We start from the raw sequence: 12371 nt of genomic DNA, 5'->3' as shown, positions 1-12371 counted from the left end.
CCACCCATTCCCTCCCTCCCAATCCCTAGATACCCTCTGGAAGAACCCTGGTCGAGTCTCCAAGGATCATACACATTGATATGGCTCCCTCTGAACCATTGTTCTCCAAATTGGACCAGCACACACCCACCTTTCCCAACCACTGACCCCCCCCCCCCCCCTCACCCCAATTCTTAGATACCAATGAGAAGTGACGTACAAAGTGAAGGACTCGTTCCAGTGCGGGTTCAGCGTGGAGCGGATGGTTTTGGTTTTCTGTTTGCTTTCATTCTTGGGGTCGGGAATTAGTTTCAGTTTGACGTAGGGGTCTGACAGTCCGTTGGGGTCCATAGGGATGAGGTTCCTGGCATCGCGGACTGCAAAATAATAAAACGTTGGTGGGAATTAGTGGAGGTCCCAATCTTCATTCGTTGTCATTTGTGACAGATATACAGATATTAATGTAATAAAAAGCTACATTGTATAAATCGAATGTTCAATGTTGCCCAATGCGTTAAATGTTGCAAACATATATTTTTTAAATGATTGTAAAGGCAGAAGGTGCAATCTATACCTTGAAGATAAAAAGCCTTCTGTGTGCAGCAGCCCCCCTAATACTTACCTGAGCCCCCGCTAAGTCCAGCGATGTTGTAGGAATGTCTCGGCTGCCCAGGACTCCCCTTATTGGCTGAGACAGCAGCGCAACGCCATTGGCTCCCTCTGCTGTCAATCCAAGTCAATCAGCCAATGAGAAGAGAAAGGGGGCGGGGTCAGGCCGAGGCTCCATGTCTATGGACACAGGGAGCTGTGACTTGGCTCGGGAGCCCCCATAGGAAGCTGCTTGCTGTGGGGGCACTCAGCAGGAAGGAGGGGCCAGGAGCAGCGAAGTGGGACGCCCGAGGAGGAGGAGGATCCGGGCTGCTCTGTGCAAACCTACTGCACAGAGGAGGTAAGTATAACATTTACTTTAAAAAAAACAAGACTTTACAATCAAGTTCATTATGAGAAAATACAAATGGTAAAAATATTTGTAACATCGAATGTTGGGTAAATATATAATGTAATATTTATCTGTTTCCAGCAGTTGGACCCTCAAGCTCCTTTTCATATGCTTACCAGGCTAATCCTAACTGCATTGCTGCTTGTTGTTTAAGCTAAAGTTCAGATTATACACACAGCTGAGTGCCTCACTTTCCTTTCTCCTTGTTCTGGTCATGTTGCCTCTGAACAGACTTTGAATTGAAGAGAGACCCTGTGACAGCAGCAGCCTATCTAAACTCTGTGCCGGCGTTTTCCCGCAAAATGCGCCTTTTCAAAAACGCAGCCTGCAGGGAATTCACAGGGTCTTATTGACCATAGGAGCACCCACACTGCAACTTTTCATGCATAAGGGGGGGGGTGCGATTAAGAATGAATGGCGATTCTGCAGAGCGGTGCGTTTTCACTGGGGGTGGGGGGGATCAATGCGACACCCGCAGCCACACGCAGATATGTGAACTGAGGGTGAAAAATACATTTTTTGCTACTCTGTGTTTCTGGGTGTTTATCGTTTGTTAATTTCGTTGAGCCTTTAAAGTTCAAAAAGTCGCAGCGATATGATGATGTCAGAAGAGAACGTATAACAGCGGCAAAGACAAGAGAACAATCAGAGCGGCTTCAAAGCAGAACTCCTGGCAGATATAAAGGAAACAATTGTAATGATTATTATATCAGAAATACGAGGGAGGCCCAGTACCTGGATGTGACCTGCTATCAGCCTCTTGCATTACCTGCATGGCAAGGCTGGAGTATGAAAGGAAAGCAGCAGCACAAGGAGCCAGTTAGTTCATGATTCATGTGCTGACAAGCTGATGAGAGAGCAGAGAGATGATCTCATCACTGCGCTGCTTCTTCATTCACTGTCCAGTCTAAGACTGGGTGGGGCGGGTCCAGGAAAACCCAACAGAAATGGGTTGAAGAATGCCGTCCTCAGACTGAGGACATCTAGTGGCAGAAAAAAGTACTAGTGCTAGTTTTGTTATTTTATCATTAAGCCCCCATTCCCATTGGACACACGTCAAATCGCAGAATATTGCCAGCGACGGCACCATGCGAATCGTTGCGACGAGGACTTTGCGGCAGCAGCACCGATTTCCAAAAGTAGTTCCCGCAGCACTTTTGGCGACTTCGGGGGGCGATTTCAATAGACATCTGTGCATGAAACCACACAGATGTCTTTCAAATCACCCCCCCCCCCCCCTGAACTCACACTGAAATGTGGATTAAAACTCATGTGAGATCAGCTGAACCCGCCTTCAGTGTGAACCTCAATCAGATATTCATGATTAGCCTGTTATTTTTGGCTGGAGATTCACCTTAAAGTACAACCCCAATTCCAGAAAAGTTTGGGGCGCTGTGTAAAATCTACAGAAAAACTAGAGCTGCACGATTCTGGCCAAAATGAGAATCACAATTTTTTTGCTTAGAATAAAAAGATCACGATTCTCTCACAAGTCTCGCGATGTAAAATCTCATTATACAAAAAAAAAAAAAATATGGGCTAACTTTACTAGTTAGTTTTTTTTTTTTTTTATCCATTAAAGTAATTTTTTCCAAAAAAATTGCATTTGAAAGACCGCTGCGCAAATACAGTGTGACATAAAATATTACAACAACCACCATTTTATTCTCCAGGGTGTCTACTAAAAATATATATATAACGTTTGGAGGTTCTAAGTAATTTTCGAGCAAAAAAAATGATTTTAACTTGAAACCAACAAATGTCAGAAAAGATTTAGTGTTTAAGTGGTTAAACTTTTTTCACTTACACACAAAGTCTATTCCATTGACAAATTGTTACAATATTTATACTTAAGTTCCACTGATAATGAATGTTTTGATTCTTGGCAGACTGCCCGATTTTTCTCTTCTTTTCTTTTGACAGCTGTGGCTTCAGAAGAGCAGAGAGAATTTTTGCATAGAAAGAATCGTGAAACACTTTAGGCTATGTTTCCACTAGTGCGACTTTTCATGCGACTTGGGACTGAAAAGTCGCATGACAAATTGTATCCCATGATTTCCAATGAGTACCGTTCATATCTGTGCGACTTCAAGTCGCAACGACTTCAAAGTAGTCCCTGCACTACTTTGGTCCCACTTTGATGGGACTTGAGGTTCATAGATACAGGCATTGCTTCAAATCGCGGTAAAAAATCGCGGCAAAATCGAGCGACTTTGGGGACGCAATAGTGGAAACATAGCCTTCGTCAGGATCGGGATAACGATTCTTGACGATTAATCGTGCAGCTCTAATAAAAACAGAAGCAATGAAATGCTAATCTCATGAACCCGGATTTTATTCACAATAGAGAACAAAAAAACATATCAAATGTTTGCACTGAGAAAATGGACCATTTCAAGAAAAAAAATAAGGCGATTCTGAAATCGATGGCAGCAACACGTCTCAAAAAAGTTGGGGGCGGGGCCATGTTTAGCTCGGAGACCAGTAGCTATAGCAGTACAGAGGATCCCGCCAACAAGCAGGATAGGACCTCAAGCAGGTCACCCTGGTACCCCAACCACTAACCAGTGTTCACTAGAGCTTCTGATGGTGGGGATGGGTTTTGCTGTGTTACCAACGGCTCACGGCCCTCAGGATCGCCCCAACAAGGGGTGGGAAAGCCGGAGTCCAGTAGCAGATATAGCAGGTATGGATCAAGCAGAGGTACAAGCCAATGGTCGGTAGTGGAAACAGAATGGTGGCAGGAGTGACAAGAACAAGATATCGGCTGGAGAGAGCGCAATAATCTATGAAACAGGAACTGCGGAGACATGGCTTCAATCAGGAAGTTCATGGGAGGAGCAAAGGGTTCAAGGTTCACCAGAGGCAACTGACAAGGCATGATTATCCCAAGGATTGTCCAGGGAGGTGTCCAGCATACCAGGTGGATCAGCAAGAATTGATACAGCCAGACACAGCAGAGGTCGCAGGTTCAGATCCTGGTCCTGATAGTTCCGCTTTATGGTGAGGGTGGCAGGTTGGGGATTTTGGCTGAAAACCTCAGAGAAGAATAACTGAGGTTTCTGAACAAGTCTGTCTATAGTGGGGAGATTGGATGAGAGAGAATGCACTGAGCAATCAACACCGCATGGAGCACCGAGCACTGCACCAAGCATAGGGCACCGAGCACTGCACCAAGCATAGGGCACCGAGCACTGCACCAAGCATAGGGCACCGAGCACTGCACCAAGTATAGAGCACCGAGCACTGCACCAAGCATAGGGCACCGAGCACTGCACCAAGTATAGAGCACCGAGCACTGCACCAAGCATAGGGCACCGAGCACTGCACCAAGCATAGGGCACCGAGCACTGCACCAAGCATAGGGCACCGAGCACTGCACCAAGCATAGGGCACCGAGCACTGCACCAAGCATAGGGCACCGAGCACTGCACCAAGCATAGGGCACCGAGCACTGCACCAAGTATAGGGCACCGAACACTGCACCAAGCATAGGGCACCGAGCACTGCACCAAGCATAGGGCACCGAGCACTGCACCAAGCATAGGGCACCGAGCACTGCACCAAGTACAGGGCACCGAGCACTGCACCAAGTATAGGACACCGAGCACTGTACCAAGTATAGGGCACTGCACCAAGTACAGGGCACCGAGCACTGCACCAAGTATAGGACACCGAGCACTGTACCAAGTATAGGGCACTGCACCAAGTATAGGGCACCGAGCACTGCACCAAGCATAGGGCACCGAGCACTGCACCAAGCATAGGGCACCGAGCACTGCACCAAGCATAGGGCACCAAGCACTGCACCAAGTATAGGGCACAGAGCACTGCACCAAGCATAGGGCACTGCACCAAGTATAGGGCACCGAGCACTGCACCAAGTATAGGGCACTGCACCAAGTATAGGGCACGGCACCAAGTATAGGGCACCGAGCACTGCACCAAGCATAGGGCACTGCACCAAGTATAGGGCACCGAGTACTGCACCAAGTATAGGGCACTGCACCAAGTATAGGGCACCGAGCACTGCACCAAGCATAGGGCACCGAGCACTGCACCAAGTATAGGGCACCGAGCACTGCACCAAGTATAGGGCACCGAGCACTGCACCAAGTATAGGGCACCGAGCACTGCACCAAGTATAGGGCACTGCACCAAGTATAGAGCACTGCACCAAGCATAGGGCACCGAGCACTGCACCAAGTATAGAGCACCGAGCACTGCACCAAGCATAGGGCACCGAGCACTGCACCAAGCATAGGGCACCGAGCACTGCACCAAGCATAGGGCACCGAGCACTGCACCAAGCATAGGGCACCGAGCACTGCACCAAGCATAGGGCACCGAGCACTGCACCAAGTATAGAGCACCGAGCACTGCACCAAGCATAGGGCACCGAGCACTGCACCAAGCATAGAGCACCGAGCACTGCACCAAGCATAGGGCACCGAGCACTGCACCAAGCATAGGGCATCGAGCACTGCACCAAGCATAGGGCATCGAGCACTGCACCAAGCATAGGGCACCGAGCACTGCACCAAGCATAGGGCACCGAGCACTGCACCAAGCATAGGGCACCGAGCACTGCACCAAGCATAGGGCACCGAGCACTGCACCAAGCATAGGGCACCGAGCACTGCACCAAGCATAGGGCACCGAGCACTGCACCAAGTATAGGGCACCGAACACTGCACCAAGCATAGGGCACCGAGCACTGCACCAAGCATAGGGCACCGAGCACTGCACCAAGCATAGGGCACCGAGCACTGCACCAAGTACAGGGCACCGAGCACTGCACCAAGTATAGGACACCGAGCACTGTACCAAGTATAGGGCACTGCACCAAGTACAGGGCACCGAGCACTGCACCAAGTATAGGGCACTGCACCAAGTACAGGGCACCGAGCACTGCACCAAGTATAGGACACCGAGCACTGCACCAAGTATAGGGCACCGAGCACTGCACCAAGCATAGGGCACCGAGCACTGCACCAAGCATAGGGCACCGAGCACTGCACCAAGCATAGGGCACCGAGCACTGCACCAAGCATAGGGCACCGAGCACTGCACCAAGCATAGGGCACCAAGCACTGCACCAAGTATAGGGCACAGAGCACTGCACCAAGCATAGGGCACTGCACCAAGTATAGGGCACCGAGCACTGCACCAAGCATAGGGCACTGCACCAAGTATAGGGCACTGCACCAAGTATAGGGCACCGAGCACTGCACCAAGCATAGGGCACTGCACCAAGTATAGGGCACCGAGCACTGCACCAAGTATAGGGAACTGCACCAAGTATAGGGCACCGAGCACTGCACCAAGTATAGGGCACCGAGCACTGCACCAAGTATAGGGCACCGAGCACTGCACCAAGCATAGGGCACTGCACCAAGTATAGAGCACTGCACCAAGTATAGGGCACCGAGGACTGCACCAAGCATAGGGCACCGAGCACTGCACCAAGCATAGGGCACCGAGCACTGCACCAAGCATAGGGCACCGAGCACTGCACCAAGCATAGGGAACCAAGCACTGCACCAAGTATAGGGCACCGAGCACTGCACCAAGCATAGGGCACTGCACCAAGTATAGGGCACCGAGCACTGCACCAAGTATAGGGCACTGCACCAAGTATAGGGCACTGCACCAAGTATAGGGCACTGCACCAAGCATAGGGCACTGCACCAAGTATAGGGCACCGAGCACTGCACCAAGTATAGGGCACTGCACCAAGTATAGGGCACCGAGCACTGCACCAAGTATAGGGCACCGAGCACTGCACCAAGTATAGGGCACCGATCACTGCACCAAGTATAGGGCACCGAGCACTGCACCAAGTATAGGGCACTGCACCAAGTATAGAGCACTGCACCAAGTATAGGGCACCGAGCACTGCACCAAGCATAGGGCACCGAGCACTGAACCAAGCATAGGGCACCGAGCACTGCACCAAGCATAGGGCACCGAGCACTGCACCAAGCATAGGGCACCGAGCACTGCACCAAGCATAGGGCACCGAGCACTGCACCAAGTATAGGGCACCGAGCACTGCACCAAGTATAGGGCACCGAGCACTGCACCAAGCATAGGGCACCGAGCACTGTACCAAGTATAGGGCACTGCACCAAGTACAGGGCACCGAGCACTGCACCAAGTATAGGACACCGAGCACTGTACCAAGTATAGGGCACTGCACCAAGTATAGGGCACCGAGCACTGCACCAAGCATAGGGCACCGAGCACTGCACCAAGCATAGGGCACCGAGCACTGCACCAAGCATAGGGCACCGAGCACTGCACCAAGCATAGGGCACCGAGCACTGCACCAAGTATAGGGCACAGAGCACTGCACCAAGCATAGGGCACTGCACCAAGTATAGGGCACCGAGCACTGCACCAAGTATAGGGCACTGCACCAAGTATAGGGCACTGCACCAAGCATAGGGCACTGCACCAAGTATAGGGCACCGAGCACTGCACCAAGTATAGGGCACTGCACCAAGTATAGGGCACCGAGCACTGCATCAAGTATAGGGCACCGAGCACTGCACCAAGTATAGGGCACCGAGCACTGCACCAAGTATAGGGCACCGAGCACTGCACCAAGTATAGGGCACTGCACCAAGTATAGAGCACTGCACCAAGTATAGGGCACCGAGGACTGCACCAAGCATAGGGCACCGAGGACTGCACCAAGCATAGGGCACCGAGCACTGCACCAAGCATAGGGCACCGAGCACTGCACCAAGCATAGGGCACCGAGCACTGCACCAAGCATAGGGCACCGAGCATTGCACCAAGTACAGGGCACCGAGCACTGCACCAAGTATAGGACACCGAGCACTGTACCAAGTATAGGGCACTGCACCAAGTACAGGGCACCGAGCACTGCACCAAGTATAGGACACCGAGCACTGTACCAAGTATAGGGCACTGCACCAAGTATAGGGCACCGAGCACTGCACCAAGCATAGGGCACCGAGCACTGCACCAAGCATAGGGCACCGAGCACTGCACCAAGCATAGGGCACCGAGCACTGCACCAAGCATAGGGCACCAAGCACTGCACCAAGTATAGGGCACCGAGCACTGCACCAAGTATAGGGCACTGCACCAAGTATAGGGCACTGCACCAAGTATAGGGCACCGAGCACTGCACCAAGCATAGGGCACTGCACCAAGTATAGGGCACCGAGCACTGCACCAAGTATAGGGCACTGCACCAAGTATAGGGCACCGAGCACTGCACCAAGTATAGGGCACCGAGCACTGCACCAAGTATAGGGCACCGAGCACTGCACCAAGTATAGAGCACTGCACCAAGTATAGAGCACTGCACCAAGCATAGGGCACCGAGCACTGCACCAAGCATAGGGCACCGAGCACTGCACCAAGCATAGGGCACCGAGCACTGCACCAAGCATAGGGCACCGAGCACTGCACCAAGCATAGGGCACCGAGCACTGCACCAAGTATAGGGCACTGCACCAAGTATAGGGCACCGAGCACTGCACCAAGTATAGGGCACCAAGCACTGCACCAAGTATAGGGCACCAAGCACTGCACCAAGTATAGGGCACCAAGCACTGCACCAAGTATAGGGCACCAAGCACTGCACCAAGTATAGGGCACCGCACCAAGTATAGAGCGCCGAGCACTGCACCAAGTATAGGGCGCCGAGCACTGCACCAAGTATAGGGCGCCGAGCACTGCACCAAGTATAGGGCGCCGAGCACTGCACCAAGTATAGGGCGCCGAGCACTGCACCAAGTATAGGGCGCCGAGCACTGCACCAAGTATAGGGCGCCGAGCACTGCACCAAGTATAGGGCGCCGAGCACTGCACCAAGTATAGGGCGCCGAGCACTGCACCAAGTATAGGGCACTACACCAAGTATAGGGCACCGAGCACTGCACCAAGTATAGAGCACCGAGCACTGCACCAAGTATAGGGCACTGCACCAAGTATAGGGCACCGAGCACTGCACCAAGTATAGAGCACAGAGCACTGCACCAAGTATAGGGCACTGCACCAAGTATAGGGCACCGAGCACTGCACCAAGTATAGGGCACCGAGCACTGCACCAAGTATAGGGCACCGAGCACTGCACCAAGTATAGGGCACCGAGCACTGCACCAAGTATAGGGCACCGAGCACTGCACCAAGTATAGCCAAGTATAGGGCACCGAGCACTGCACCAAGTATAGAGCACCGAGCACTGCACCAAGTATAGGGCACCGAGCACTGCACCAAGTATAGGGCACCGAGCACTGCACCAAGTATAGGGCACCGAGCATTTCACCAAGTATAGGGCACCGAGCACTGCACCAAGTATAGGGCACCGAGCACTGTACCAAGCATAGGGCACCGAGCACTGCACCAAGTATAGGGCACTGCACCAAGTATAGGGCACTGCACCAAGCATAGGGCGCCGAGCACTGCACCAAGCATAGGGCGCCGAGCACTGCACCAAGCATAGGGCGCCGAGCACTGCACCAAGCATAGGGCGCCGAGCACTGCACCAAGCATAGGGCGCCGAGCACTGCACCAAGCATAGGGCGCCGAGCACTGCACCAAGCATAGGGCGCCGAGCACTGCACCAAGCATAGGGCACCGAGCACTGCACCAAGCATAGGGCACCGAGCACTGCACCAAGAATAGGGCACCGAGCACTGCACCAAGCATAGGGCACCGAGCACTGCACCAAGCATAGGGCACCGAGCACTGCACCAACTATAGGGCACCGAGCACTGCACCAAGTATAGGGCACCGAGCACTGCACCAAGTATAGGGCACCGAGCACTGCACCAAGTATAGGGCACCGATCACTGCACCAAGTATAGGGCACTACACCAAGTATAGGGCACCGAGCACTGCACCAAGTATAGGGCACCGAGCACTGCACCAAGTATAGGGCACCGAGCACTGCACCAAGTATAGGGCACCGAGCACTGCACCAAGTATAGGGCACCGAGCACTGCACCAAGTATAGGGCACCGAGCACTGCACCAAGTATAGGGCACTGCACCAAGTATAGGGCACCGAGCACTGCACCAAGCATAGGGCACCGAGCACTGCACCAAGCATAGGGCACCGAGCACTGCACCAAGTATAGGGCACTGCACCAAGTATAGGGCACCGAGCACTGCACCAAGCATAGGGCACCGAGCACGGCACCAAGCACTGCACCAAGTATAGGGCACCGAGCACTGCACCAAGTATAGGGCACCGAGCACTGCACCAAGTATAGGGCACCGAGCACTGCACCAAGTATAGGGCACCGAGCACTGCACCAAGTATAGGGCACCAAGCACTTCACCAAGTATAGGGCACCAAGCACTGCACCAAGTATAGGGCACCGAGCACTGCACCAAGTATAGGGCGCCGAGCACTGCACCAAGCATAGGGCGCCGAGCACTGCACCAAGCATAGGGCGCCGAGCACTGCACCAAGCATAGGGCGCCGAGCACTGCACCAAGCATAGGGCGCCGAGCACTGCACCAAGCATAGGGCGCCGAGCACTGCACCAAGCATAGGGCGCCGAGCACTGCACCAAGCATAGGGCACCGAGCACTGCACCAAGCATAGGGCACCGAGCACTGCACCAAGCATAGGGCACCGAGCACTGCACCAAGAATAGGGCACCGAGCACTGCACCAAGAATAGGGCACCGAGCACTGCACCAAGCATAGGGCACCGAGCACTACACCAACTATAGGGCACCGAGCACTGCACCAAGTATAGGGCACCGAGCACTGCACCAAGTATAGGGCACCGAGCACTGCACCAAGTATAGGGCACTGCACCAAGTACAGAGCACCGAGCACTGCACCAAGTATAGAGCACCGAGCACTGCACCAAGTATAGAGCACCGAGCACTGCACCAAGTATAGGGCACCGAGCACTGCACCAAGTATAGGGCACCGAGCACTGCACCAAGTATAGGGCACCGAGCACTGCACCACGTATAGGGCACTACACCAAGTATAGGGCACCGAGCACTGCACCAAGTATAGGGCACCGAGCACTGCACCAAGTATAGGGCACCGAGCACTGCACCAAGTATAGGGCACCGAGCACTGCACCAAGTATAGGGCACCGAGCACTGCACCAAGTATAGGGCACTGCACCAAGTATAGGGCACTAAGCATAGGGCACCGAGCACTGCACCAAGCATAGGGCACCGAGCACTGCACCAAGTATAGGGCACTGCACCAAGTATAAGGCACCGAGCACTGCACCAAGCATAGGGCACCGAGCACGGCACCAAGCATAGGGCACCAAGCACTGCACCAAGTATAGGGCACTGCACCAAGTATAGGGCACCAAGCACTGCACCAAGTATAGGGCACCAAGCACTGCACCAAGTATAGGGCACCGAGCACTGCACCAAGTATAGGGCACCGAGCACTGCACCAAGTATAGGGCACCAAGCACTGCACCAAGTATAGGGCACCAAGCACTGCACCAAGTATAGGGCACCAAGCACTGCACCAAGTATAGGGCACCGAGCACTGCACCAAGTATAGGGCACCAAGCACTGCACCAAGTATAGGGCACCAAGCACTGCACCAAGTATAGGGCACCAAGCACTGCACCAAGTATAGGGCACTGCACCAAGTATAGAGCACCGAGCACTGCACCAAGCATAGGGCACCGAGCACGGCACCAAGCATAGGGCACCAAGCACTGCACCAAGTATAGGGCACTGCACCAAGTATAAGGCACCGAGCACTGCACCAAGCATAGGGCACCAAGCACTGCACCAAGTATAGGGCACTGCACCAAGTATAGAGCACCGAGCACTGCACCAAGTATAGAGCACCGAGCACTGCACCAAGTATAGGGCACCGAGCACTGCACCAAGTATAGGGCACCGAGCACTGCACCAAGTATAGGGCACCGAGCACTGCACCAAGTATAGGGCACCGAGCACTGCACCAAGTATAGGGCACCAAGCACTGCACCAAGTATAGGGCACCGAGCACTGCACCAAGTATAGGGCACCTAGCACTGCACCAAGTATAGGGCACTGCACCAAGCATAGGGCACCGAGCACTGCACCAAGCATAGGGCACCGAGCACTGCACCAAGCATAGGGCACCGAGCACTGCACCAAGTATAGGGCACTGCACCAAGTATAGGGCACCAAGCACTGCACCAAGCATAGGGCACCGAGCACTGCACCAAGCATAGGGCACCGAGCACGGCACCAAGCATAGGGCACCGAGCACGGCACCAAGCATAGGGCACCGAGCACGGCACCAAGCATAGGGCACCAAGCACTGCACCAAGCATAGGGCACCAAGCACTGCACCAAGTATAGGGCACTGCACCAAGTATAGGGCACCGAGCACTGCACCAAGTATAGGGCACCGAGCACTGC

General features: G+C 53.5%; 1 protein-coding gene across 1 annotated transcript in view; it reads right to left on the bottom strand.

Annotated features, from left to right (window-relative positions):
• LOC141114265 (protein kinase C alpha type-like) overlaps nucleotides 1-12371 on the bottom strand; it is a 230229-nt gene that overhangs the window by 101819 nt on the left and 116039 nt on the right. The window contains exon 6 of the mRNA XM_073607850.1: nucleotides 200-356. Coding sequence (XP_073463951.1) covers nucleotides 200-356 — 157 coding nt within the window. The remainder of the gene's footprint in view (nucleotides 1-199; nucleotides 357-12371) is intronic.

This window comes from Aquarana catesbeiana, linkage group LG12 (genome assembly GCF_042186555.1).
Source record: "Aquarana catesbeiana isolate 2022-GZ linkage group LG12, ASM4218655v1, whole genome shotgun sequence".
Taxonomy (NCBI): domain Eukaryota; kingdom Metazoa; phylum Chordata; class Amphibia; order Anura; family Ranidae; genus Aquarana; species Aquarana catesbeiana.
Note: the sequence above shows the minus strand (reverse complement) of the source record. Positions and strands in the feature narration are given on the sequence as shown.